The 24,939-nt window shown below is 32.4% G+C and overlaps 1 protein-coding gene across 6 annotated transcripts in view; it reads right to left on the bottom strand.

Annotated features, from left to right (window-relative positions):
* The window catches only part of PDE1A (phosphodiesterase 1A), a 476,490-nt gene that overhangs the window by 182,712 nt on the left and 268,839 nt on the right, over window positions 1-24,939 (bottom strand). For all 6 annotated transcript variants that reach the window (XM_051986090.1, XM_051986089.1, XM_051986088.1 and 3 more), the window contains exon 2: window positions 11,596-11,709. In XM_051986090.1, the coding sequence (XP_051842050.1) occupies window positions 11,596-11,709 (114 nt within the window). The remainder of the gene's footprint in view (window positions 1-11,595; window positions 11,710-24,939) is intronic.

The raw sequence follows: 24,939 nt of genomic DNA, 5'->3' as shown, positions 1-24,939 counted from the left end.
TACACATATTTATACAGTTATCTTACTGCACAAGAAAAATTGGATCAAGAAGGAAAAAAAAACCTGAGAAAGAAGAAAAAATGCTAGCAAACAACAGAAAGAGTGAAAATGTTATGTTGTGATCCATACTCAGTTCCCATAGTCTTCTTTCTGGGTCTAGATGGCTCTCTTCATCACTGAACAATTGGAACTGGTTTGAATCATCTCATTGTTGAAGAGAGCCATGTCAATTAGAATTGATCATCATAAAGTCTTGTTGTTGTCATGTATAATGATCTCCTGATTCTACTCATTTCACTTAGCATCAGTTCATGTAAGTCTCTCCAGGCCTCTCTGAGATCATCCTGCTAGTCATTTCTTACAAAACATAATATTCCACACCATTCATATACCATAATTTATTCAGCCATTCTCTAATTGATGGGCACTCATTCAGTTTCCAGTTTCTAGCAACACACAAAAAAGGCTGCCACAAACATTCTTGCATATATGGGTTTCTTTCCCTCCCTTAAATCTCTTTGGGATATAAGCCCAATAGAAACACTGCTGAGTCAAAGAGTATGCACAGTTTGATAACTTTTTGAACATAGTTCCAAATTGCTCTCCAGAATGGTTGGATGCATTTACAATTCCACCAACAATGTATCAATGTTCCAGTTTTCCCACATCCTCTCTAACATTCGTCATTATCTTTTCTTGTCATCTTCTCCAATCTGAGAGGTGTGTAGTGATATCTCAGAGTTGTATCTCTGATCAATAATGATTTGTAGCACCTTTTAATATGATTAGAAATAGTTTCAATTTCTTCACCTGAAAGGATATGAACAGATCCTTTGACCATTTATCAATTAGAGAATAGCTTGATGTGTTATAAATTTGAATTAATTCTCTCTACATTTTAGAAATGAGGCCTTTATTAGAACCTTTCACTGTAAAAATGTTTTCCCAGTTTGTTGCTTCTCTTCTAATCTTGTCTATATTAGTTTTATTTGTACAAAAATTTTTAACTTAATATAATCAAAATTATCTACTTTGTGATCAATAATGATCTATATAGTTCTTTGATCACAAATTTCTTCCTTTTCCACAGGTCTGAGAAGTAAATGATCCTATGTTCTTCTAATTTTTTATAATATCATTCTTTATGTCTAGATTATGAACCCATTTTGACCTTATCTTAGTATACAGTGTTAAGTTTGGGTCAATGCCTAGTTTCTGCCATACTAGTTTACAATTTTCCAGCAGTTTTTGTCAAATTGTGAATTCTTATCCCAAAAACTGTGGGCTTTGGGTTTGTCAAACATTAGATTGCTATAGTTATCTGTTTTAACTTGTGAACCTAACCTTTTCCATTGATCAATTAGTTGATTTATTAGCCAGTACCAAATGGTTTGATGATTGCTGCTTTATAATATAATTTTAGATCTGGTACAGCTAGGCCACTTTCATTTGTCTTTTTTTTCCCATTAATTCCCTTAAAATTCTTGACCTCTTATTCTTCCAGATGAATTTTGTTGTTATTTTTTCTAGGTCGGTAAAAGAGTTTTTGGGAGTTTGATTGGTATAGCACCAAATTAATAGATTAGTTTGGGGAGCATTGTCATCTTTATTCTATTTGCTTAACCTATCCAAGAGTACTTGATATTTTTCCAATTGTTTAGATTTGACTGTATTTGTATGGAAAGTGTTTTGTAGTTTTGCTCATACAGCTCCTGACTTTCTCTTAGCAGATAGATTTCCAAATATTTTATCCTATTGACAATTGTTTTAAATGTAATTGCTCTTTGTATCTCTTGCTATTGGATTTTGTTAGTGATGTATAAAAATGCTGATGATTTGTATGGATTTATTTTATATCCTGCAATTTTGCTAAAGTTGTGAATTATTTCTAATAGTTTTTTAGTTGGTTCTCTAGGGTTCTCTAAGTATACCATCATATTATCTACAAAGAGTGATAATTTGATTTTCTCATTACCTACTCTAATTCCTTTAATCTTTATTTTTATATTATTTTTATATTTATATTTATTGGCAAAGCTAGCATTTCTCATACAATATTGAATAGTAATGGTGATAGTGGGCAACCTTATTTCACCCCTGATCTTTTTGGGAATGGTTCCAATTTATCCCCCTTACATATGATGCTTGCTGATGGTTTTAAATAGATGCTACTGACTATTTTAAGAAAAAAGTCCATTTATTCTTATATTCTCTAATGTTTTTAATAGGAATGGAGGTTGGATTTTATCAAATAGTTTTTCTGCATCTATTGAGATAATCATATGTTTTTTGTTAATTATATACTCAATTATGCTAATAGCTTTCCTAATATTGAACCAGCCCTGCATTCCTGGTATAAATCCTATTTGGTCATGGTACATTATCCTGGGGATGATTTTCTGTAATCTCTTTGCTAATATTTTATTTAAGATTTTTGCCTCAATATTCATTAGGGAGATTGATCTATAATTTTCTTTCTCTGTTTTCATCCTATCTGGTTTAGGTATCAATACCATGTCTGTGTCATAAAGGGAATTTGGTAGGAGTCCTTTGTTCCCTATTTTTTTCAAATAGTTTTTATGACATTGGAGTTAATTGTTCTTTAATTTTTTGGCAGAATTCATAGGTAAATCCATCTGGTCCTGGGGATTTTTTCTTAGGGAGTTGATTAATAGTTTGTTCTATTTCTTTTTTCTAAAATGAGACTATTTAAGTAATTTATTTTCTCTTCTGTTAATCTGGGCAATCCATAGTTTTGTATTTCACTTAGGTTATCATATTTAATGGCAATAAGTTGGGCAAAGTAATTCCTAATTATTGCTCTAATTTCCTCTTCATTGGTGGAATTTGATTTTCTTCTTTTCCTTTTTCTAATCAAAGTAAGTAAAAGTTTATCTATTTTGTTGTTTTTTAAAATAAAACCAACTCTTAATTTTGTGTTAATTCATTAGTTTTTTTTTAACTTTCAATTTTATTAATCTCTACTTTTATTTTTAGAATTTCAAGTTTGGTATTTAATTGTAGGTTTTTAATTTGCTGTTTTTCTTGCCTTTTTATTTGCAAGCCCAATTCATTGATCTTATCTTTCTTTATTTTATGCAAGTAAGCATCTAGAGATATAAATTTTTACCTTATTACCCCTTTGGCTGCAATCAATTTGAAGATTTTCAAATTTACCTATTCTTCCCTAAATTCTCCTGTAACTTCCAATCTTGCCTTTCCAAATGCTTTTCAGACTTCTCCATTTGGGTGTCTAGTAAACATCTAGTAAACATGGGTTTATTTTAGTAAACCCATCCAAAACAGAACTCCTTCTTTCCCCCTAAACTCTCCCTAACATAATAGCTTCTTAATTTTTTTTCCAATTCCAACCTCTTTTTGCCCAAGAAATTTACATATATATATATATATATATATATTTCTATGAATATAGGTATTTAAAATAGGCAGATAAATCAAACATTTACTGATAATAAATCATAATTTCATAGTCTCCATATTCACTTATGATATCCCATGTAAGGTTAAGAATTACAATTTTAAAAATTATGGTTTATAATACCTGTTCAGTCACTTAGGTTCACAACCCAGAAATCATACTTGATTATTCCTTACCATCTCTTACCTCCTCTATATCTAATTTGTTGCCATGGTTTCTAGATTTCATCTTTGCAAAATCTATCAATATACCCCTTTTTGTTCTCTGATATTGCCACTTCTCTGGTACAGACTCTCATCAGCTCATACTTGAACTATTGCAATAGCTGCTGGTAGGTCTGCTTGCCTCAAGTCTCTCCCCACTCCAATTTAATCTCCATTCAGCCACCACATGATTTTCCTGAAGAACAGATATGACCATGTTACACTGCCTCCTACTCAGCAAACTCCAGTAATTCCTGCTGCCTCTAAGATCAAATTAAAAAAGTTTTATTAGACATTGAAAGCCCTTCATAGCCTAGCCCCCTTTCATCTTTCCAATATTCTTATATCTTACTCCCCATCACATAATTTTTACTCAGTAATGCTGGTTTTATTGGTGTTATGAGAACAAAATACTTCATTTCTTAGTTTGGAGCATTTGCTTTGGCTGTTCCCCATGTTTGGAATGTTCTTATTTCTCCATTACATTTTATTACTGACTTCCCTGGCTTCCTTTAATTCCCAACTGAATTCCCATTTTCAATAGGAAACCTTTTTCAACCCCCTTTAATTCTAGTGCTTTCTCTCTGTTAATTATTTCCTATTCTTCTTGTTATACAGCTTACTTTGTATATCTTTGTATATTGTCTCACCCATTAGACAGTGAGATTTTTGAGGGCAGAGATTGTATTTTACCTTTTTTATACCCAATATTTAACAAATTGCCTAGAATATAGTAGCTCCTTAATAAATATTGATTAATTGGATAAAAAATTAGAATGCATGATGCTGAGTCACTCCAATGAAACAAAAAAGAAAAATAACTGATTGGAAATATAAATACACAAAAGTGAAGGACAACCTGGATGAATAAAATCAAATAAAGACTATTTCTATACAAGCAGAATATAGTGTCTCAAAGATTTATAAAGTTCTTCCAGCAAAATAGCTCTGTGATGTTAATGGTATTAGGACTATTATTCTCATTTGACAGAAAAAAAATGAGGTTCAGCTTAAGTAACTTGCTCATGGTCACATAGAAACTAAACTGAAAAGCCAAGATCTAAAGTATCATTTTCTCATTCTAAATCTAATACTCTTTTTACTGCAACATGCTGCATATCTAATATACTTCCTATTTTTTTGATGTCTTTCTTTCCCAGTTGAAATTATGTAATATAAATTTGTAGTGGATCCAAGCATCATGGTTACATAAGCTCAATTGAGCCATTACTGCTACAAAAATTCTTTTATACTTCCCTAATTATTTAATTCACTATCCCATTCACCACAGGACTCTTCCAAATCTTTTCATCCCTCTCCAAACTTCCCATGTTTCCCTTTCCCCTCCACCTTCTCAGATGAGAATTTTCTCTTAGATTTTACTGAAAAAAAATTGAAGACATTCATTGAAAGCTCCCTCTTCTCCCTCTCTCATCTCTCATCACACAGATACTTTCTACCACTGTTCCTTTTCACCCCAGTCTCACAAAATGCTTCCTTATGAAAGGAAATGCTTCTACACACACAAATAATCCTATTCCACTCTATTTTATCTAGTGGATTACCATCCCCCCACTCTTTCACTTATCTTTAATTTTTTCTTGTCTATTGACTACTTCCCTATTGACTACAAACATGTCAATATTTCTCCCATATTCAAAAAAACTTTTACTTGATCCATGCATTCTTGATAGCTATCATCCTATATTTTTCCTCCCTTTTGTAAGCTAAACTTCTTGAAAATGCCATCTAAAATAGATGCCTCTAATTCCTTTCCTTTCACTCTCTTCTTAATTCAACAGTCTAGCATCTGACCAAATCATTCAACTAAAATTGCTCTCTCCAAAATTCCTAATGTTCTTTTCATATCTAATGTTCTTTTATCTTTCTTCATGATTGTTGTGATTTCTGTGCAGCATATGACACTATTGGTCAACTTTTCCTTGATATTCTCTTTAGGATTTCAGGACACCAATCTCCCCTAGTTCTCCTCCTATCTGACTACTCTTTCTCAGCCTTACTTCCTGGATCTTCATCTAGGTTATGTCTGCTAACCACAGGGTTATAATACCATAGAGCCTGATATTGAGCCCTTTCCTTTTCTCCTCCTAAAACATTTCACTTGATCTCATCACATCCCATGGATTCAAATATTTCTTTCTATGTTAACAATTCTTTAGTCTGCTTATCCATTTTTCCACTCTTTTGAAGTCTAATCTCAAATTTCTATCTACTTATTACATGTCTCAAGCTATATTTCCTGTAGATACCTTAAACTCATAATGTCCAAAACTGAACTTACTGTCTTTTCCACAAACCCCTCTTCTCTTCCAAACTTTACACCATTTTCCTAGTTGCCCAGGCTCATAACTTAATTGTCATTCCCAACTCCTCTCATTTCCTATAGCCAATTTCTCACCAAGGCCTATTGATTTTTCCTTCATTACATCTCTTTAATAATCTCCCTTCTTTCCTCTTATATTCCCATAATCCTGATCCAAGCTTTCATTACTACATACTTGGATTATTTTAATAATCTGACAATGGGGCTGCCTGTCTCAAGTTTTTTCCCCAATGCAGTTCATCTTCCATTCAAATGTCAAAATGATTTTTCTATAGTATAGTTCTGATTAATGTCACCTCTATTCTCTACTTCACAGTTCTCAGTGGTTCACTATTATCTAAACCACTGCTACTTAACACTTCCTAATGAGCCCAAACTAAATTTAAAAGTAATTGGGAAGTATTTAAGAAAAATACAATAAAAACAGATAATGTTGATGCATAATTTCATGAGTTTATATGTCACCAGCAGTAATTCTTATATAATAAGTTTTACTGGTCCCTGTTTCTATTTGAGTTTCAGACCACTGAGCTGAAGGAACAGAGTTTTTTTAAAAAGCATCTCTTTGGAAAACTCTTCATATCCTGCTCTAGTCATATTGGCCTCTTTGCTGATTCTTGATTAAGACTTTCCATTTTCAAACTGGGGATTTTCAGTTTTTCTTCCATGCCTGCAATGCTTTCCTTCCTCCTCTTCCTCTCAAGACCCAGCAAGTTTCATGTTTTTCAAGAACTCTTGCTTTTTCCCCAGTAATACTACTTCCTTCTCTCTAATATTTCCAAATTGTCCTGGACATTGTTTAATTATACATAGCTGTTTATATTTTCTCTCTACTTTAGATTATGAGCTTTTTGAGAACAAGAACTGATGGTCATATGCTGTTCTTTGTATTCTCAGTTTTTAGCACATTTCCTGACACATAGTAGGTACTTAATAAATGTTACTGACTGAATTTTAGTTTCTTCCACTAAAAATAAGGTTAAATTAAACAATCTGAGATACCTTTTTATACTAATACAGTATGATTATGAATGAAAACAAGTACTATTTTTTATTTTGCCTCTTTTTATAATAAGCTTTATTTCATGTATCCCTAAGTGAATAATGGAAAGTACAAAACTATTATATTTGTTAAAAATTGCAACTATGATGAGGAAAGAAGTAGTTTTCCTCTTTGAATATCATTGACATTAAAGGACTTTCAACAAAAGATATGAAGAAAGTAGCTATAATTCCACTGAAGCAAATGTGATGGCATGAAAGATAAGTTAACCAGTATCCTTGGCTCCTACAGTGAACAATATCTATAGAATCAAGTTTTGTTGTATTTCACAATCTCCTCTTACAAAAGGTTCTGGGTAAAGTGGTGCTTTTTTTTTTTTTTTTTTTTTTTAACAATCCTGCTGTGTTCCTAATACTTGAATTGCCTCTTATTTCAAACTAAATCATGAGATATCATGGTCAATGGAATTGTGGGTCCATTCTTTAAACTATATGTGATATTTTGAATCCTTAGCTTCCTTTTAGTTTAGTGATGTTTTAAACTTGTTGCTGAAATTATAGGAAAGAGAAGCTGGAAAACATGCCATGGGGAGAGCCACACAGAAACACATAATGATTTGGAGTTTGAGAAGTGCATCCTGTGTTAAAATCATACCTTGTTCTGATTCTTCTGATTACCCTCTCTTTTACTCAATATAGCAAGTTTATAAGTCGCCAGTATAAATAATTTTCCTGCAATAGCAGGAAATAAGAGAAAGCTGGAAATCATGTCCCAAAAATCAAAGGTGCATAATTTACAAACTGTTTCATTTCTAAAATTCATATTTTGGTAATATGTGATGAATCAGAAGAATCCCTCTAGACACTGCAGCCAGGGTTCTGCTCCTAGGATATGTAAATCCCAAGAAAAATCCAGACTTACCCTAGCTTCAGGCCAGCAGAATATAAAAAAAGGTGCTAATAACATTTAGATGACAACTTTGAAGTTTTATTGATAACTTCGAGATGATATGGATATGTTAATTAAATAACCACAAGGTGGCACAGACAGGAGTTGGTCAATTTCCAGGAAAAAAAAAACAACTATAAAAATGAGTCTTCAAACTTTTTCCGAATGTTCTTCCATATCCTAAAAGTCCATGGTGCTCAAGTGCTCCCAATTCTAACCTACTGTTATATAAGTGACTCATTTCTTTCTCATCCTCTTTCTCACGCTGCCTGCCTCCTTTCACCATCTCATCACCATCTCATTTCTGCACTGTCTGCCTCTGAATTCTCACTTTTTGTAACTTGTCTCTGTATTTTTTTTGCTATTCACCCTCACACCCTTTGCAGTTATTTTAAAAAATGTTTATTTCAAATGTGTTATTTATTTTTAACTTTGTCTTTTTACAAAATTTTGAGTACTAAATTTTCTCCCTGTCTCCCCAACCCACTGAGAAAGCAAGAAACATGGTATCAATTAGACATGTGAAATCATGCCAAACATATTTCCATATAGCCATATCACAAAAAACCAAGAAAACTAAAGTGAGAAAATTTGCACTAAATTTATCAATTCCTTCTCTGGAGGTGGATAGCTTTTTTTATCACAGGTTTTTCAGAAATGTTTTGAATCATTGTATTGATTATTAAAATATTGCTCTTACTAAATACAGTGATTCCCCAGTTTTATCCACTTCATTTTTTCATCAGTTCACAGAGGTCTTTCAACGTTTTTCTTAACCATCTTCTCATCATTTCTTATAGTACAATTGTATTTCATTATATTCATATACTACAACTTGTTTAGCCATTCTCCAATTAATGTCTCCTCAATTTCCAATTCTTTGCTACCAGAAAAATTGTTTAAATATAGGTCTCTTTTCCTTTCCTTTGAGTCTTTTGTGGTTAATGCCAATTGTTGTCTTTCCCAATGAGTATAGAAAGAACTGGGTATGCCTGTTGACATTTAATAATTTCACAAATTAATTGTCAGTCCATATTTTCTGTCATATTCTTCTGCTTAGCCTGTACCCCCTATATTCTGAGATTCTTGCAAGCTGTTATTATAGAATAGTGGTAATTAGAAATCAGAATGGATAGAAAAAACAAAAATTAACAAGAGCTGACTAGCATTTTGGTGATTTTTTAACTTTCTAGCCTGACTAAGCATTATATATTTTTCCTAGATAGCTACTAAGAGAGTTATCTCCAAGAATCCAAACTTTTCAGCTGAATTATGGGATACTCACTTCCACACCTTTCCTTTATACTCATTTGAAGGAAGAAAAAACAGAAGAATAACCAAAAATCTATCCTTTCTGGCTGCTGACCCAAAGCAACCAATGCTGTTTTTTTTTTCTTCCTGACTATACTTCTTTGCACTTTTATTTGTGTCTATATATCTTAAAAATGTAAAATCTGGTTGCTACTTATATCCTTTTTATGAGATTAATTTCATCTGTAATAGTTATTTGGGAAGAAGTTTTGGTACTTTAAAAAGTAGGGGAACATTTAAAACATTTGGAAGCATTATCCTTTTTTGAACTTAAGCTGGGGTGCTAGGGGGATGAGTTGGGGTAGGACATGAATTCCAATGGACTTTCCCTGAGATTAATATAACTTTTTCATAAATAGAATAGAGTATAAACCTGTAATTTCTGTAGTTTAGGATTGTGGTATCAATCACAAATAGAGGCATATCCCTACAGATTGCATATTGACTTAGAAAATTAGAAATCAACATTATCTATGTTATATTGTATTTTCATTTATTTATTTATTTTTAACAATTTTTATTTCCATTTCAATCTGGTTTGGACTATACTTGGGAGTTCTGGCACTCTTGCACAGATAGTTGACTCTTCTCTTTAGGTAACTGAAGTTGAGACTTTCTAACAATGCATGTTTGGTTAGTATAGACTAAGACTGAGTGATTGCCCAAGGTTATACAAACAATATGTTTTAGGAATGCAGCTTGAACCTATATCTTCCAGAATGTGAAACCAGCTCTCAACTCCCTAATCCACTTGCTTTGGTCAGGAATATGTATGTAGTTTTGTTTTGTTTTTTTTCTTCCTGCTAGAACAATGTCCATTTTCCCTAAATAGAAAATGGCATAAATTTAAACTATAATTTATGTACTTAGAAGGGTCTAGGCTTAGACCTAACAGATAAATGCTTGAAAGAAGTGAAAGGATAAGTTTTAATGATATTGAGGTTATATTGGGGAATCTAGAGGGTACCTATTTACAAAAAGACTTGTGGTAATGCTAACCATTCAGAGATCTCAACAAAACAAGCCCTAGAAAACCCTTATCTATTAAAATTCTACTATATTACTGAGGAAGAGAAGAGGGAAAAAAATGGGGCTGTCTCATTATCAAAGGGTAAACCTGTTTGAAACTTTAAGTTTTCCACAACTTTCCCTATCCAAGCTCTACAACATCCTAGGACTTCCCTACTATAGCAGAAAGAAAGTTCAGGAGGTTTTGTTTAGAGGAGCAGCTAGAGAACCAGTAAACAAACACCTTAGTGCCTTGATATCGGAAGTAAGATGGGACAGGGCACAGAGCACACGGCCATTAGCTTCTGTCTCCCCCAGACACTATGCTGCCTGGTCTTTCTGAAGTGGGAAGAGGAGAAAGCAAGTTTATTAAACCATAATAGGGACAGAGAGGAGGAAGCGATTGTCCATACCCTCCTCCCCTCTACTGTATGTGTATTGATGATGTATTCTCTTCCGAGTGTAAGCACATCTACTTGGATCTATCTTTGTCTTTGAACCTAGGCAGAGGGTAGCAGCCCCGTTATACCTATGTCTGCGTACAGGACCTCATCCACTAAACATAAAGTGTGAAAGAACAGGATGGTAGAAATTTGATGCTTCTATGCAAATGTGGTTATGGAGGAAAGTTTGGTTAGTAGAGAAGGGAGCCCAATCTGCTTCCCTCCCCACCCACTAACTCAGATCTTTTATTCTACCTATCTATAGCATCCTTGGTTCTCTTCTTGAAAGGTACTTCAGACATTCTCCAGCCCAAAATTCTCCTAAAAAGAATCTTCTACATCATCTCAACAAAGTATTATATGAAGACTCAGCTTAAAGATCTATGGTAAAAAGAAACTCTACACTTTACAAAACAACCCAATTCTACTTTGAGAAAACATTAATTGTTGCAAAAGATTTCCTCTTTACATTAAAGAACAAATTCTTTAACATTAGGTATAGATTCATATGAATACTTTTAAAAGTAAGAAATGTCTGACTTGAAAAAAATAATTTTACAATTTTGAAAAAAATAAGTTTAGGAGTTGGGGTTTATAATCAAAATAATAAATCATTATATAAGGCTTTAAAGGTTGAGAAGACTTTATATATATTTTCTCATATAAGCCTCTCAAGAACTCTATGAGAAAATTATTACAGATATCATCTTCATTTTATAGGTAATGAAATAGGCTCAGCAAGATTAGTGATGACATCCATTTTCATGTACATGAGTAGGAGAAATGATCTTTGTATCATTTATTAGCTGCAGAAACTTTATATCTCTAAAAGATACTCTGGCAAGGATATACTTGAAGGTGTTTTTATGTGAATGGGCAGAGAAATGAAGATTTACCTCGTTTCATCAATGTAAACAGCTTCCAACACAGATGCTGCATATTCAATATTCTTCTTTAAGTCCACAACATTGATATCACCTTTTTCCAGCTGTTTTACTAAGCATCTTAGTCTAAAAAACAAAAAGAGAAAGATTCATTTTATAAATGTCTTGGAATTACTTCAAATGTTCGTGTTTTCTTTATAAAGAGTGCAAAAGTATTAATTTACTACTAATTGTTTCTAAGATTACAAAGGACACTAATAAGGGTATGCACTTACATACTTACAAAGCATCATTTATTTATTGGTTCATATTTTATTATTGCTGGCATAATAAGTATTATTGCACGAATAGGCTCTGAGACTATGATTTCATTGATAACATAGAACTCTCACATGAACTCCATCTACCAACATAGATCACCATCTATCCTGTAGTGTAGTCTTAGAAAATTGGCTATAATGCATAGCAGTTGAAACTAACTTCCAGCAGAATTTAGGCATGTTTTGTGACACTGAAGCTGATTTATATATAAACATATTCACACTTGTACATGTGTACATGTGTATATATTTTTATGTGATCAAATGTTGATATATCACAACACATTCACTCACACATATACATTTGCTATGATAATATTTTGAGATATGCATCTCAATATAAATAAATATATATATATGTACACACACACACACACACACATATATTCCTTGAAATAGGTTTTTCAATGAATTTGTTCAATGCATTTAAGAACCTTTATTTTGGGAAAGATTCAAGTTCTCCTTGACCACTCCCCTTGCCATATGTCATTGGTCAAAAACAAGTATAAAGGAAAGGACATGAGAAGCAATAAATGAAACAGGAAGGCAAATGTCAAGAATTTGAAGAGCTTTTTTTCCCCAAAGATCCCATGAGGATCTTCCCCAAATCCCCTCAATCCTTTTCCTTATATACATAAACACTCAGTCATTTTGTTTCATCCCAGACCTTTCCCTCTTCCAAAAATTTCCCCATTTCTGTCAAAACTACCACCACCCTACCAGTCTCTGGAGTTTCCAGCTTTGGCTCACCCCAGGGTGATTGATTGACAATTGTCTATTTTTACTCTCTTCTTTGACAATGTCTCTCATGTGTAACTTCTCTTTACTCATCTTCCCTGTCTTTCATCATTCCAGATCATCCAATAAACTGCTATTTGTTATTTGCCTTAAGCTCAGATCTGACCATATTACTTCTTCTCCTATCTACCAATTAATTCTAATGACTCCTTATTGTTTTTTAAGTAAAATAAAAATTCCCTTGTATAGTTTGGCAAGTCTTTCACAGTCTGCTATCAACCCATTTTTTTAAGAGACCTATTAGACATTACTTTTTTTTGCAATCTATGACCAGCAAGATTGGCCTTTTTTCATCTCTTGTGATATTCCATCTTCCATCTTAGCTGTTCCCTATGAGTGGAGTAATGTTATTTGACAGTCTGTTTTCTGTTTTAAAAATCTTAAACATTTAGTTTTTGCTAGTTTTCTAATTTTTATTGTATTGTGATTAAGTTCCAGGATGGATTTAAGTGAGAAAGGATGAGTAACACAAGATCTTTCACATGTTTATTGTTAACTGTTATTGTAAAACATGAGAAAATAACAATAATTATAACTAGCCCTAAAGTGTGATTAATGAAACATATTATTTGAGGTAAAATTTCCCAAGAATGTAATTTGATGTTATTCAGAGTTCTGATTTCAGGTATGCTTATCAATAAGCCACCATTCAAGGGAAATGCCATGTGCTATTCAAAGGAAGTGTAATCTGAGAACTGTTATAGGTGGCTGTCTGTGACTAGAAGATTAAGAGCAGGCAATTGCAAATGCTATGGTAGGATCCTCTTGACCCATTTTTCTCATTGTGCTATTTCTTTTCTGAACAGGAAAGTTCCCACTTGATTAAGTCTGAGTTTGACTCAGATAGCTTTTGAATAACATGAAACTTTGCTGAATAATAGTTTGTTCCAAAATAAATGTTAACCATGGCTATTACCTGGAATCAAACAGAGCTAAGGAAACTTCCTGTTTCCTTTTCCTGATGTCAGATGTGCCCTAGAAGGCACAGTCTTGATATTGTTATAATCATGTCCCTTATTTCTTTCATTGCAAATTAGGTCAGATAAACAGTAAAATATATATATCTACATATATGTATATATGTAGATATATATAAATATATATAGTGTGTGTCTGTGAAGAGAGAGAGAGAGAGAGAGAGAGAGAGAGAGAGAGGAGTTGCTACATACTCAAACATCTCTGAGTTACTATAATTGGATGCAAATATTATAGCTTTAAATTTTAAAATTAAAAAATGAATTTATATTCATTAATAGTTATATGTTCATGTTTATGAGTAGGTTCTTAAAGTATATCATTGTTTCTTTTTTTATAACAGCTTTTTTATTTTTCAAAATATATGTTAAATATGTGCAAATTCTTTCCTTGATAACATATAAGGATTGTATTTATATATATATATATGTATATATATATATATATATATATATTCTCTAGATAGAACAAAGATGTGATGTGATAAAGATATAAAAGATTTACTTTTTAAATTTTATAGAAAGTTTTATATCTTAATAGTATAGAAATTTTTAACTTTAGAAAGCAATAAAAATTGGATTGTTTTCTCTAACAATTAGGATATAGATAGAGAGCTAGATGAATGAATTGTTGTTGTTCAGTCATTCATCATATTCAACTCTTTGAAAACCCATATGGGGTCTACAGACCATCAGCAAAGCTCCCTTTGCTCTAACTCAATTGGACAGTGATTTAGTAGGCCAGCTATGAGAACTTCAAATCAAGTACAGAAGGCAAATTGTGAGCCCCCAAACCCTGGCACAATAGGCTGGCCTAGGCCAGGCCAAGCCAGCACAGTAGGAAAACTGGTGCCACTTCCAACTCCAGCACAGAATCCCAGCGAGAGGCCCCTGTCCTCCTACAAAAGAACCTTGGGACAATCTCCCTTATGTCCTAGAAGCAAAATTCAACTTTAAAAATGAGCAAAAAAGCAGAGAGAGCCATGACCATAGAAGCTACTACATGACAGGGAAGATCAGAACACTAATCCATAAGAGGACAGCAATGGCAAAATGTGTCCATGTTAGTCCTCAAAAGGAGATGTGAATTGCTCTCAAGTTCAAAATGTTCTCTTGGAAGATCTCAAAAAGGATTTGGAAAAGAAATGAAGCTAGTAGAATTATAGGGGGAAAAAAAGGTCAACATCTTGGAAGAAAATAAAGTCAACAGCTTGGAAAAGGAAGCACAAAAGTTGACTGAAGAAAACAATTCCATGAAAATTAGATGTGGTGAAATGAAAAAAAAAATCCATTGAATTAAACAACTCCTTTCAAAGTAGAATTTACCAAATGGAAAAGGAAGTAAAAAAGGTAACCAAAGAAAATAATTCATTAAAAATTAGATTTGGACAAATGAAGCAGATAACTCAGAGATCTCAAGAATAAGTCAAATAAATTTATTGTAAATTAAAAAAAGAAGAAAATGTAAAACACCTCATTGAATAAACAACTAACCTAGAAAATAGATCCAGAAGAGATCATTTAAAATTACTGGTCTATCTGAAAGCCATGCTCAAAAAAAACGAGCCTGGACAACATCTTTCAAGAAATCATCAAGGAAAATTACCCTGATATCCTAGAAAAAAAGGTAAAATAGTTGTTGAAAAAATCCACCAATCACCTCCTTGAAAGAGATCCCAAAAAGAAAAGTTTATCAAAAACAATGAAAGAAGGATAAGGATTATCTCTATAAGGTTTGAACTGGCTTTACCACATAAATTAGTACTCAGAAAACCAAATTTAATAGAAGCAATCCCCCAGAATTTAATGGGAATGAGGTCTATTCCAGAGTTTCCAAGGGACAGATAATTACATGGAACATCTAAGCTTTAAGATAATTAAAATGTAGTTGAATCTATAACCTGACTTAGTTTACTTATAAAATCTGTTTAAATGGGTCTGTTTCCTTCAGGACACATGAGATTAGGATTTGGCTTAACTAAATTTGTTCATCTTTTATGACATTAAAGAAAACATGAGACTATGAGTTTTTTAAACTTTTTTTGTTATACTTGTGTCACATATACTTGTGTGTTCTTTCAATGACTAGGAAATCTCCCTGTCTTATGGTTTTGGTCTTAGCTATTGTGCTTTTGCATTTGTTTGCATTTTTTAATTTTCCTGATTTACAACCCCTGATGCTAACCCCATTTGATCCTTCTGATTATGAACTGCCACCAGAATAGGTCCCTATCATTCCTTGAAGGAATTCTATCAATTTTTTTTTTTTTTTTGCTTAGGCAATTGGGATTAAGTGACTTGCCTAGAGTCATCCAGCTAGGAAGTCTTAAGTGCTTCACACCAGATTTGAACTCAGGTTCTCCTGACTTCAGGGCTGGTGCTCTAACCACTGTACACCTAGCTTCCCCTCTATCAAGTTTTTGATAAACAATGAAGTTGTGCATTACCTGATTTGGAAAGTAATTAACTTTCTTTGAATTTTTAACTTAATTCTCTGCTTCTGTAACTATATTTTCACTAATAATGCAGTGTTGGGTTTTTAAAAGCTCCAAACGAGGAAATTATAGGAAAACTTTCATGCATTGTTTGAATCCAGCCCTGCTTGGCTGAGAAATCAGATTTGTTGCTTAGAGAACAAAATCATTTAATGTTTAACTCAGAATGTCCAGGTTATGCTGACCCCAAAAACTTCACAGGGGAGCCAAATATTGGTTAGTAAGACATAAGAAACTGTTTCATATGTTTTTGCCAACTAGCTCAATATTAGAAACTGATGTGATTTTAGCAGTGGAAATCTTTACAAGTAATGTAAGGAGTTTCTTCTCATTATACAGCTCAAGTAATTTATGTGTTTTATATGGACAATGCCTTTGTATTAGTCAATTAGATGACTTTGCTTGCTTCTTTGTTTGAGCCTAATATAATTTTCAACTCATAGAGGTTTGGTGGAACAGGCCACCTATTATAGTCATCCTCTCTGCCTGATGATTAATACACTTCTTTCTAAAACTTTTTATTTCAGTTTCAGGTATGTTCTCAAGTGATATAACTGAGGAAATATCTTCCACATAAAGCTTGTCCTGATTCCCCCAACTGCTTGCATTTATTCTCTTTATATTTGTTTTATATATTTGTATAGATACAAATTATCTTTCTCAATAGGATGTAAGTTCCTTGAGGTTTATTTTTTTTTATTATTTTTATTTAATTTTTATCAAATTTATCAATTTATCAAATTGTTTAATTTATCAAATGGTTCGGCCTTATAAACTGATATGATTTCAGTAGTGGAAATGGCATTTAAGAAGAAGCATTATTGCTGTTGTACCCTAAGGATCATGGGACCTTTCCATGTGAAAATGAAAACAAGAGGACCAAACACAAAGCTGTGGAGAAACTATGAAATGTCTGTTATTTTTTATTTGTTAAGGGTTAAGATTTTTTTTAATTGATAAGGGTGCTATATTTCATAAAATAACTCAGAGTGAGAAGAATTCCTGGGCAGATGGTAAGGTGAAAGGTTTCCAAAGTTCATTGCCGTTGCTTCTAACCAAATCAAGTAATATAAGAAGCCACCAGATGCAGAAAATGCAGCCATAGCAAAGGAAGAAAAAAAAAATGAGTAAGTTTTCCTAGGGGGAGGGAAAGTACAGGGAAACAAAAAATTGAGGATCAAGTCATAAGCTTATTGCTCAGGGAAATTGCTTTCAATATGAAACTCATCACTAGAAAACTAACTCATCATCCTGGGTGGAGACTGCAATAGTTTTAGCACTCACACTTCCTCAATACCCTGAATAGGGCGGGCGAATAGAACAAAGTATTTCTCCTAAAGCTTCTAGTTAAAAGGGGTTCACTGGTCTCATAGCCCAAGCATTTCTCATCAGCTTCTCTCTTGTATTCCACTCCACCATCATCATGTCTGGGGTGAAACATCCTTCCCAACATTTTAAGCTTTCTTTTGTATATTTTGTGTGGGGTCCTTTCCCATTAAATTGTAAGCTCTTTGAGAGCAGGGAGTCTTTCTTTTTCTTATTTGTATCTCTTGTGCTTAGCACGATGTTTGATATATGGTAGGTATTTAATAAATGTTTACTAAACTGAATTGAATTGACTCCAAGCCTAAGCATCTAAATATTATACTTTACTGTATCCTTTTGAAAGAACTGACACAATTCTTTTCTGCATTTCTCAATCATTTCTTGTTCAGTTCACAACATTTTGTAATAATCAATTTTATGTAAGTATAAAAAACACTAAGGTATTTATGGAAAAAGAAAAAAAATCAGCGGATCAAAGGGTTTGAGCTGGAATGGATACCAGAGATCGTCTAATTGAACTTCTTAATTTTATAGTATAGGAAATTGAGACTCAATGAGTTTAGAGGAATGACCTAAAGTCTCTAAAATCATAAGCATCAGGGGTCAGAATTGAATCTAGATGTTCCAATTCAAGAATTGGTCCACTTTCCACTGTTATATTGCTATGTCTTAAAGGCACATATTATCAGAAGCATGCCTGCAACAAAAGATTAAGAAGAGATTGAGAATAAATTAAAGCCTTTAGCTTTAGTTTCAAAACAGAATAATTCACTTAGAATGAAAAAGGTAGCCAGAAGAGAAAATGTTTTACAGATACAACATGCTATATTCATTCATAGTCTTTATAGGAGCAGAAACTTCATACAGGGTGGCCTTCAAGTATTGATTATTCCCTCAAAGAGCCCAGGTTTTTCTATAAAAACAAGTAAGAACTTGAAATTCAAGAATAATGGACAGTGACAAAAGGTGTTCATACTGTTTAAATAATATTCCTAGAAATTATGTACATATTTTATAAGGTATCTTTCAATAGACTATAAGCAAATAATTTTTTCTTTATAATGACCCACACAGTCAGAAACAAAAAAATGTGTTCCCTACTCTACCACTCTATAGAGATATAATATTCAGGAGGATTTATTGCTTATCTATACTGCCTGTTAGGATTTAATCACTTTCCTGGAAAATGCACTTCCAAAACAAATTGTGGTTTATAAAAACACTGAGGTACCATTCTAAAGTACTTTGGCTGAATTTCTTAGAAATTACTTTGGATGATTTCCAGCACCAAGACAAAAGGATTTTAGAGCTTGGAGCATAGCTAGTAATTAAATATAGCTCCGTGGAATAGCCATTTAAAATATTTTTATTCTAATGTCATTTCCATATTTTACTTAGAAAAAAGATAATTCTAGACTAAAATTTAGTCAATAAACTAACAAGCAATTTCCTGAAATGTAGATCATATCACTTCCCTATAAACTCTAGTGGCTCCTTATTGGCTCTAGGATAAAATATTCACTCTTCTTGTCTCCATTTAAAGTTCCTAACAATCTGCTTCCTTCCAATCTTTTCATATTTTTATCATTTATTTCTCTTCATGTATTTGATGGTCCAATCAAACTAGCTTTTATATTTACTGTTCCTCATAAATAGCTCTCCATCTTTCACTGGTTATATCCTATTCAGTCTTTTCCAATCTTCCTTCAAGATTCAATTAAAGTATTATTTGTTATATGAACCGCTTCCTGATCTTCATAAAGCATGATTTCTTCTTCCCCCAGTGATCTTTATAGCAATAGTGGGAAACACAAAGGGGCAGAAAGTTCAGAGCTTTGGAGGCAGAGAGTAGGACAGTGAGGACTACAGAGGCAGAAGTTGAACAGAGTATAGTTTATAGAGGAAGAGTACAGCAGTGAGCCAAAATTTCCCAGCTTAAGCAGAGGCAATTGTAGGGTGAAATGGCACAGAAACAAAATTCTGGAGTCTCACAAAGTATCTTTAGGAGGCAGAAATGAGAACCAGCAAGTAATAATCTTCTGGAAGATGAAGCAATAAGAATTTAGGTAGGCATTCTTCTATCCATGATACAAGGTAGATGGTTGAAGCTTAACTCTTCCCTAAGTCATCATATACATCTTTAACTTTGGGGTGAGTCTACAGGAGACTTGGCTGAATAGGACAAAGTGAAAATTATTCTTTTGCTAGAAATTTCCACCTAATTAATTCTATTTTTCAGTTCTAATAAAATAGTTTGTCATTTGATTTAGGAATCCTGCTTATTGGAGATTGATATGTGCTTCAATTTATATGTTACCCTTACATTGAACACAGGTAATTAATTATGGTAATCCCAAATAGGAGGAACACGGGCATGAAAGTACCCTACACATAGTAGCTATTTAATAAGTTTATGTTGGGGTTGATTATAAGTACAGGAAAAAAAAAACTTAGTAGAACCTGTCTACATTTTTGAAAATTCTAAATTGAATAAATGTAGGTGTATATTATGTAACCTTTTTAAACCTTTATCTATTCAGAAAATCAGTAAATATACAAAAGAAATACAAAGCCATCCTCCAATTGATAAATGGTCAAAGGATATAAACAGGTAGTGTTCAGAAGAAGAAATCAAAACTCTATACTCATGAAAAATGCATTAAATACTGTTTATTAGAGAAGTGCAAATTAAAACATTACTGAGTTACCACCCCATACCAATTAGAAATTACAAATTCTAGAGCAGATTAGGGAAAATAGGCACACTAATATATTGTTGGTGGAGTTGTAAGTTGACTTAATCATTCTGAAGAACAATTTAGAACTAAGTCCAAAGGGCTATAAAATTATGTCTACCTTTTGACTCAGCAATACCACTACTAGTTCTGTACTTTAAAAAAATCAAAGAAAAAGGAAAGAACATATATGTCCAAAAATATTTATAGCAACTATTTTTGAGGTGAAAAAGTATTGGAGAATGACTGACCAAGTTGTCACATATGATTGTGACATATTGTGCTATAAGAAATGACAAGGGAGGGAGAAACCATGGCAAGATCTATATGATTTAATGCAAAGTAAACTGAGAAGAACCAGGAGATCATTGAGCACAGTAGCAGTGAAGTTGTATTGATGATCAACTCTGAAAGACTTGGCTCCTCTTAGCAATACAATGATTCAACATTACAAAGGACTCATGATTTAAAAAAAATTCTGTTCACTCCCAGAGAACTGGTGAACTCTAAGTGGAAACTGAAGTATATTTCTTTCCTTCTTCCTTCCTTTTTTCCTTCTTTCCTTTCGTTCTCTCTCTCCTTTCCTTCTTTTTTTTTGATATAGCATTATGGAAATGTTTTGAATGTTTTCACATGTTTTACTATTATCATTTTGCCTGCCTTCTCAGGACATGGAGGAAGGGAGAGGTAAGAGGAAAGGAGAAAACTTGGAACTCATTTAAAACAAGAAATTTAAATAAGTAAAAATAATAAGTTTATTTTTTATGGAAAAGAATGACAATGTTCATGGAGATTAAAATAGGTAAACTATTTTAATTGGAGAAATTATATAAATTATGATTTTTTATAGTCACTTTCATAATGTATAATTCATAGATAGCCCCTCCCTAACCTCCCAAAACACCAGTCTAGTAGTTTCTAAATGAATAAGATTTTAACAAATATTTATGTAGCTAAATGTCCCTAACTTGTCAAAGAATCAAAAATACATAAAGATGCTATAAATAAGCCAAATTCAATGAAAACTATCTTAAATCATATTCAGTTTCATTCACTACTAGAGACTTGATAAGCTGACATATTAGCTTCATGAACACCATTTAGTAAATGACATGCAACCACATTACATAAGCCTTAGAAAAGCTTTCCCTCCTCACATGTACACCTTCCTCTATTAAAATAGTTTATCTAGATAATAATAATAATACTCACAATTCTCACCCTTAACTTTATTGTTAATAAGCAATTTTGCAAACTGCCTTTAAAGTCTGAGCTAGTAGTTGTCTGCCTAGTGATTAGTGATCATTCTGCTTACAAAATTGGTACCCTAATTTCAACTCTAACTCCCTGCAGTCACATACAGAGAGAATCTCTAGCACTTCACAATTCCTTGTCATCATGATCATTATTTTCCCTCCTTGAATGCATATCAGGCACTTACTATTATCATTGTTTCACCAATTAGTTAGAGAAGAGTAATGCTAGTTGGGAAAAAAAAAAAAAAACAATGTAGCATAATAGGAGTAAGGTGGGATGGGTAGGGGAAGCATTGATTTGTCTCAGAATTGGGAGATCTGGTTTTGAATTCCATCCCTATTATAATTTCACTCACTTCCCATTTTTGAGCTTGAGTTTATTATCTGCACAATAAAAATAAATCACTCATTGTCTATTATGAGGAAAGTACTATATGAACTTGTAGGTGTTATGTAAATCTGAAATCTTACTATTAAAATATGCTGCCCAATGGTAGAAAAGTAATGTCACATAGACATAGTGACTTGGAATTGAAAGGGATCATAGAGATCACTGAGTTCAAATATCTCATTTTATAGATGAGAAAATAAAGACATGAAAAACAAAATTATACATTGAGTTAAGGGTAGAGCTGAAAATGTAAACTTGATATCCTCTAGTACAAATCTCTATATGTTCTTTCCTATTTTACCATAGTTTTGCCACCCTTAAGTACATTACAATTAATTCCTGAAATTTACCACAAAAGAACAGCTGTAATTCCAGATATAATGATGCTCAGCTGTACATTTGATAGTGTCTTTATTAAATAACTCAGTCCATTTGCTTATAAACACAACACATTTTCCTATTCTTGAAGTGTATTCTATTCCTTAATTACCCATCATTGAATATAACCATAAAATTGTCAAAGGGAATAAATGAATGCTTTATTCACAAAAGTAATTTTTAAAACCTCTAAGCAACATTCAATTCTTTTTAACAAATATTTTTGAACACCTGCTAAATGCCTACTAAATTCAATGAGAACTTTAAGAGACAAAAAAGGATCCTTAACAAAAAGAGGAAAGCATAGCTTCAGCTATACCTATTAAAGAAAAATATAAGATATAAAATAAAATCCAAAAATATATTATAAATAGTAAGTATCATTAGAAGTTTGAAAGTGAAGCAATAATATAGATTAGAGTTAATGGTTAAAGACAATTGAAATATCAAACAAATTTTATAAATTCATTTTGACTATACTAATATGTAGAATACATAATCTACAAACAAAAGCAAAGTTTTCTTTTTAGTTTTGGTATCTTTTATAAGAGAAACATTTGTAACCTGCTGAAACTATGCTGGAATCCATATTACTAGTTATAGTGCATGTGATAAAATCAAATTTGTAAGAAACTAATAATTATGAAGTTGCACTGGTTAGATTGCAAGACCGAGTAATAACCAAATGACAGCTTGATTTGTATTCATGCAATGTCCCTCAGATGAACACCTGCTGTGCAAGATTTATAGGAAGACAAGGACATAAGTTGAAGAGGAATAAGAGGACATTATTGGGAAAAGTCCATCACTGAGACCAAAGACTTGTTGAAATATTATATGAAATTATAAATGTTTAGTATTAAAATAGCATCAGTTAAGTTTTAATTTTCTAATCAATAACTAGAGATAGAAACATATTTTTAAATTTATATAGAATATCACTTTGTATCATAATTACATACATAATCTAATTGTAGTCTAATCAGATTTAAAATTAGATTAGTAAAGACATGAAAAAAAAGTTTAAAGTAATATTGGAACCCTCTTTCCAAAGAGAAAGATACTACTTCCCTACAGTGTTGTAAAAACCTTAAAGTCAAAAGAGAATAATGTGAATTAAGCCAACTTTGATCTGTTTAGCTTTTTGAAGGGATTTCTATCAGTTCTAATGATCAGGGTATATACTCAAAAAGAAGAAAGATTTCAAAATAGCAATGCTATCTTTGAACATAAATGATTGGTTATCTGAGTCATTCAAGCAAGTAGAGTTACAGAAAAAAAAAACAAAAACTCATTCTTTTGAAGTAAAAGAATTGATCTATAAAAATCACTATTTCCTTGTTCAAATATAATACAATTTCCCAAAGAGAATAATGTTTAATACTTTATAATTTCCTAAAGACTCGAGTATCAGAAAAGTATTGAATATAATTTGTACATTCACAAAACAAGATTATATAACCAAATCTAGCAGCATCATCACCCATCGAGTTAATAACATTCTAGTGTCAACAACTCTTGCTATATAGGGACAATCTAAAAAATTATGGGATCAAAGCATTTTGAAAACATCTGATACCACAAACAGAAACTATTTAAATACACAATCAAAATATCAAATTAAATGATAAATGGAGTTATAATTTAATATGGTAATTCATGATCTACTATGTCAATGATAACTGAATGATGAAAACAGCAACAACTATAATAATAAAAAATACTAACAATCTTGTCACAAAGGAGGAAGTTAGCTGATGGGAATTTTTAGAATATATGAGCTTACAGATATACTTTTAGAACAAGTAGATATTACTTTGTTGAACAACAGTAAAGCTGACAACACTGTGTATACATGTCCTAAACCTGTAGAAATAAGCAAATGGTGATTTCCTTTGTATAGAGACTATTAAATTATTCAGATCCAAAAGGGAAACCAAAAATTCCTACAAAAGTGATACTTAGATGACTGTATTGACAATGGAATATACAAAAAAGGCTGATTCATACAGATTTGTGTCTGAGGACTTTATGATGCTGATTCAGGAGTAACACATCACCCCCAGAAATTACAGACTAGTTTCCCTTATTCGGGACATTGTCCGAAGTCAAGTATGCTGACACTCTGCGATAATCATTCCAGGATGTCCTAAAAGAGTGCTTAAATTTGAGACAGTTAGATGACATAGTGGATAAAGTGCTAGGACTGGAGTCATAAAGTTATTCGCTTGTTTTTAAGCTGTGTCTGATTTGGGGATTTTCTTAGCAAAATACTAGAGTGGTTTATCATTTCCTACTCCAACTTATTTTATAGAGAAGAAAAACAGACTAACAGGGTTAAGTGACTTATCCAGAGTCACACATCTAGTTAAGTGTCTGAGGATAACTTTGAATTCAGGACTCTTTCTGACTCCATGGCCAATACTCTATATCCTGCACCACCTAGCTGCCCAGGACTAAGCTACAGTTGGTGTTTTTTGCAGGTGAAAGACCAATTTCTAAAAATGCCAAAGCCAAATCCAGGGGATAAAATTGGAATGTGAAATCAAGAGCCAAAATGACGTTTCAATTTATAGATGTCATTTTGATGATCAGAAGGCATGCAATAAAAGAATTAGAGAAACGACAGTTTGTCTAAAGCAATCTGACTCCTTGAAATCATTTTTATAAGAGAAAGGTCACA

Source organism: Antechinus flavipes, chromosome 3 (assembly GCF_016432865.1).
Source record: "Antechinus flavipes isolate AdamAnt ecotype Samford, QLD, Australia chromosome 3, AdamAnt_v2, whole genome shotgun sequence".
NCBI lineage: Eukaryota > Metazoa > Chordata > Mammalia > Dasyuromorphia > Dasyuridae > Antechinus > Antechinus flavipes.
This window is presented reverse-complemented; position numbering and strand designations above follow the sequence as displayed.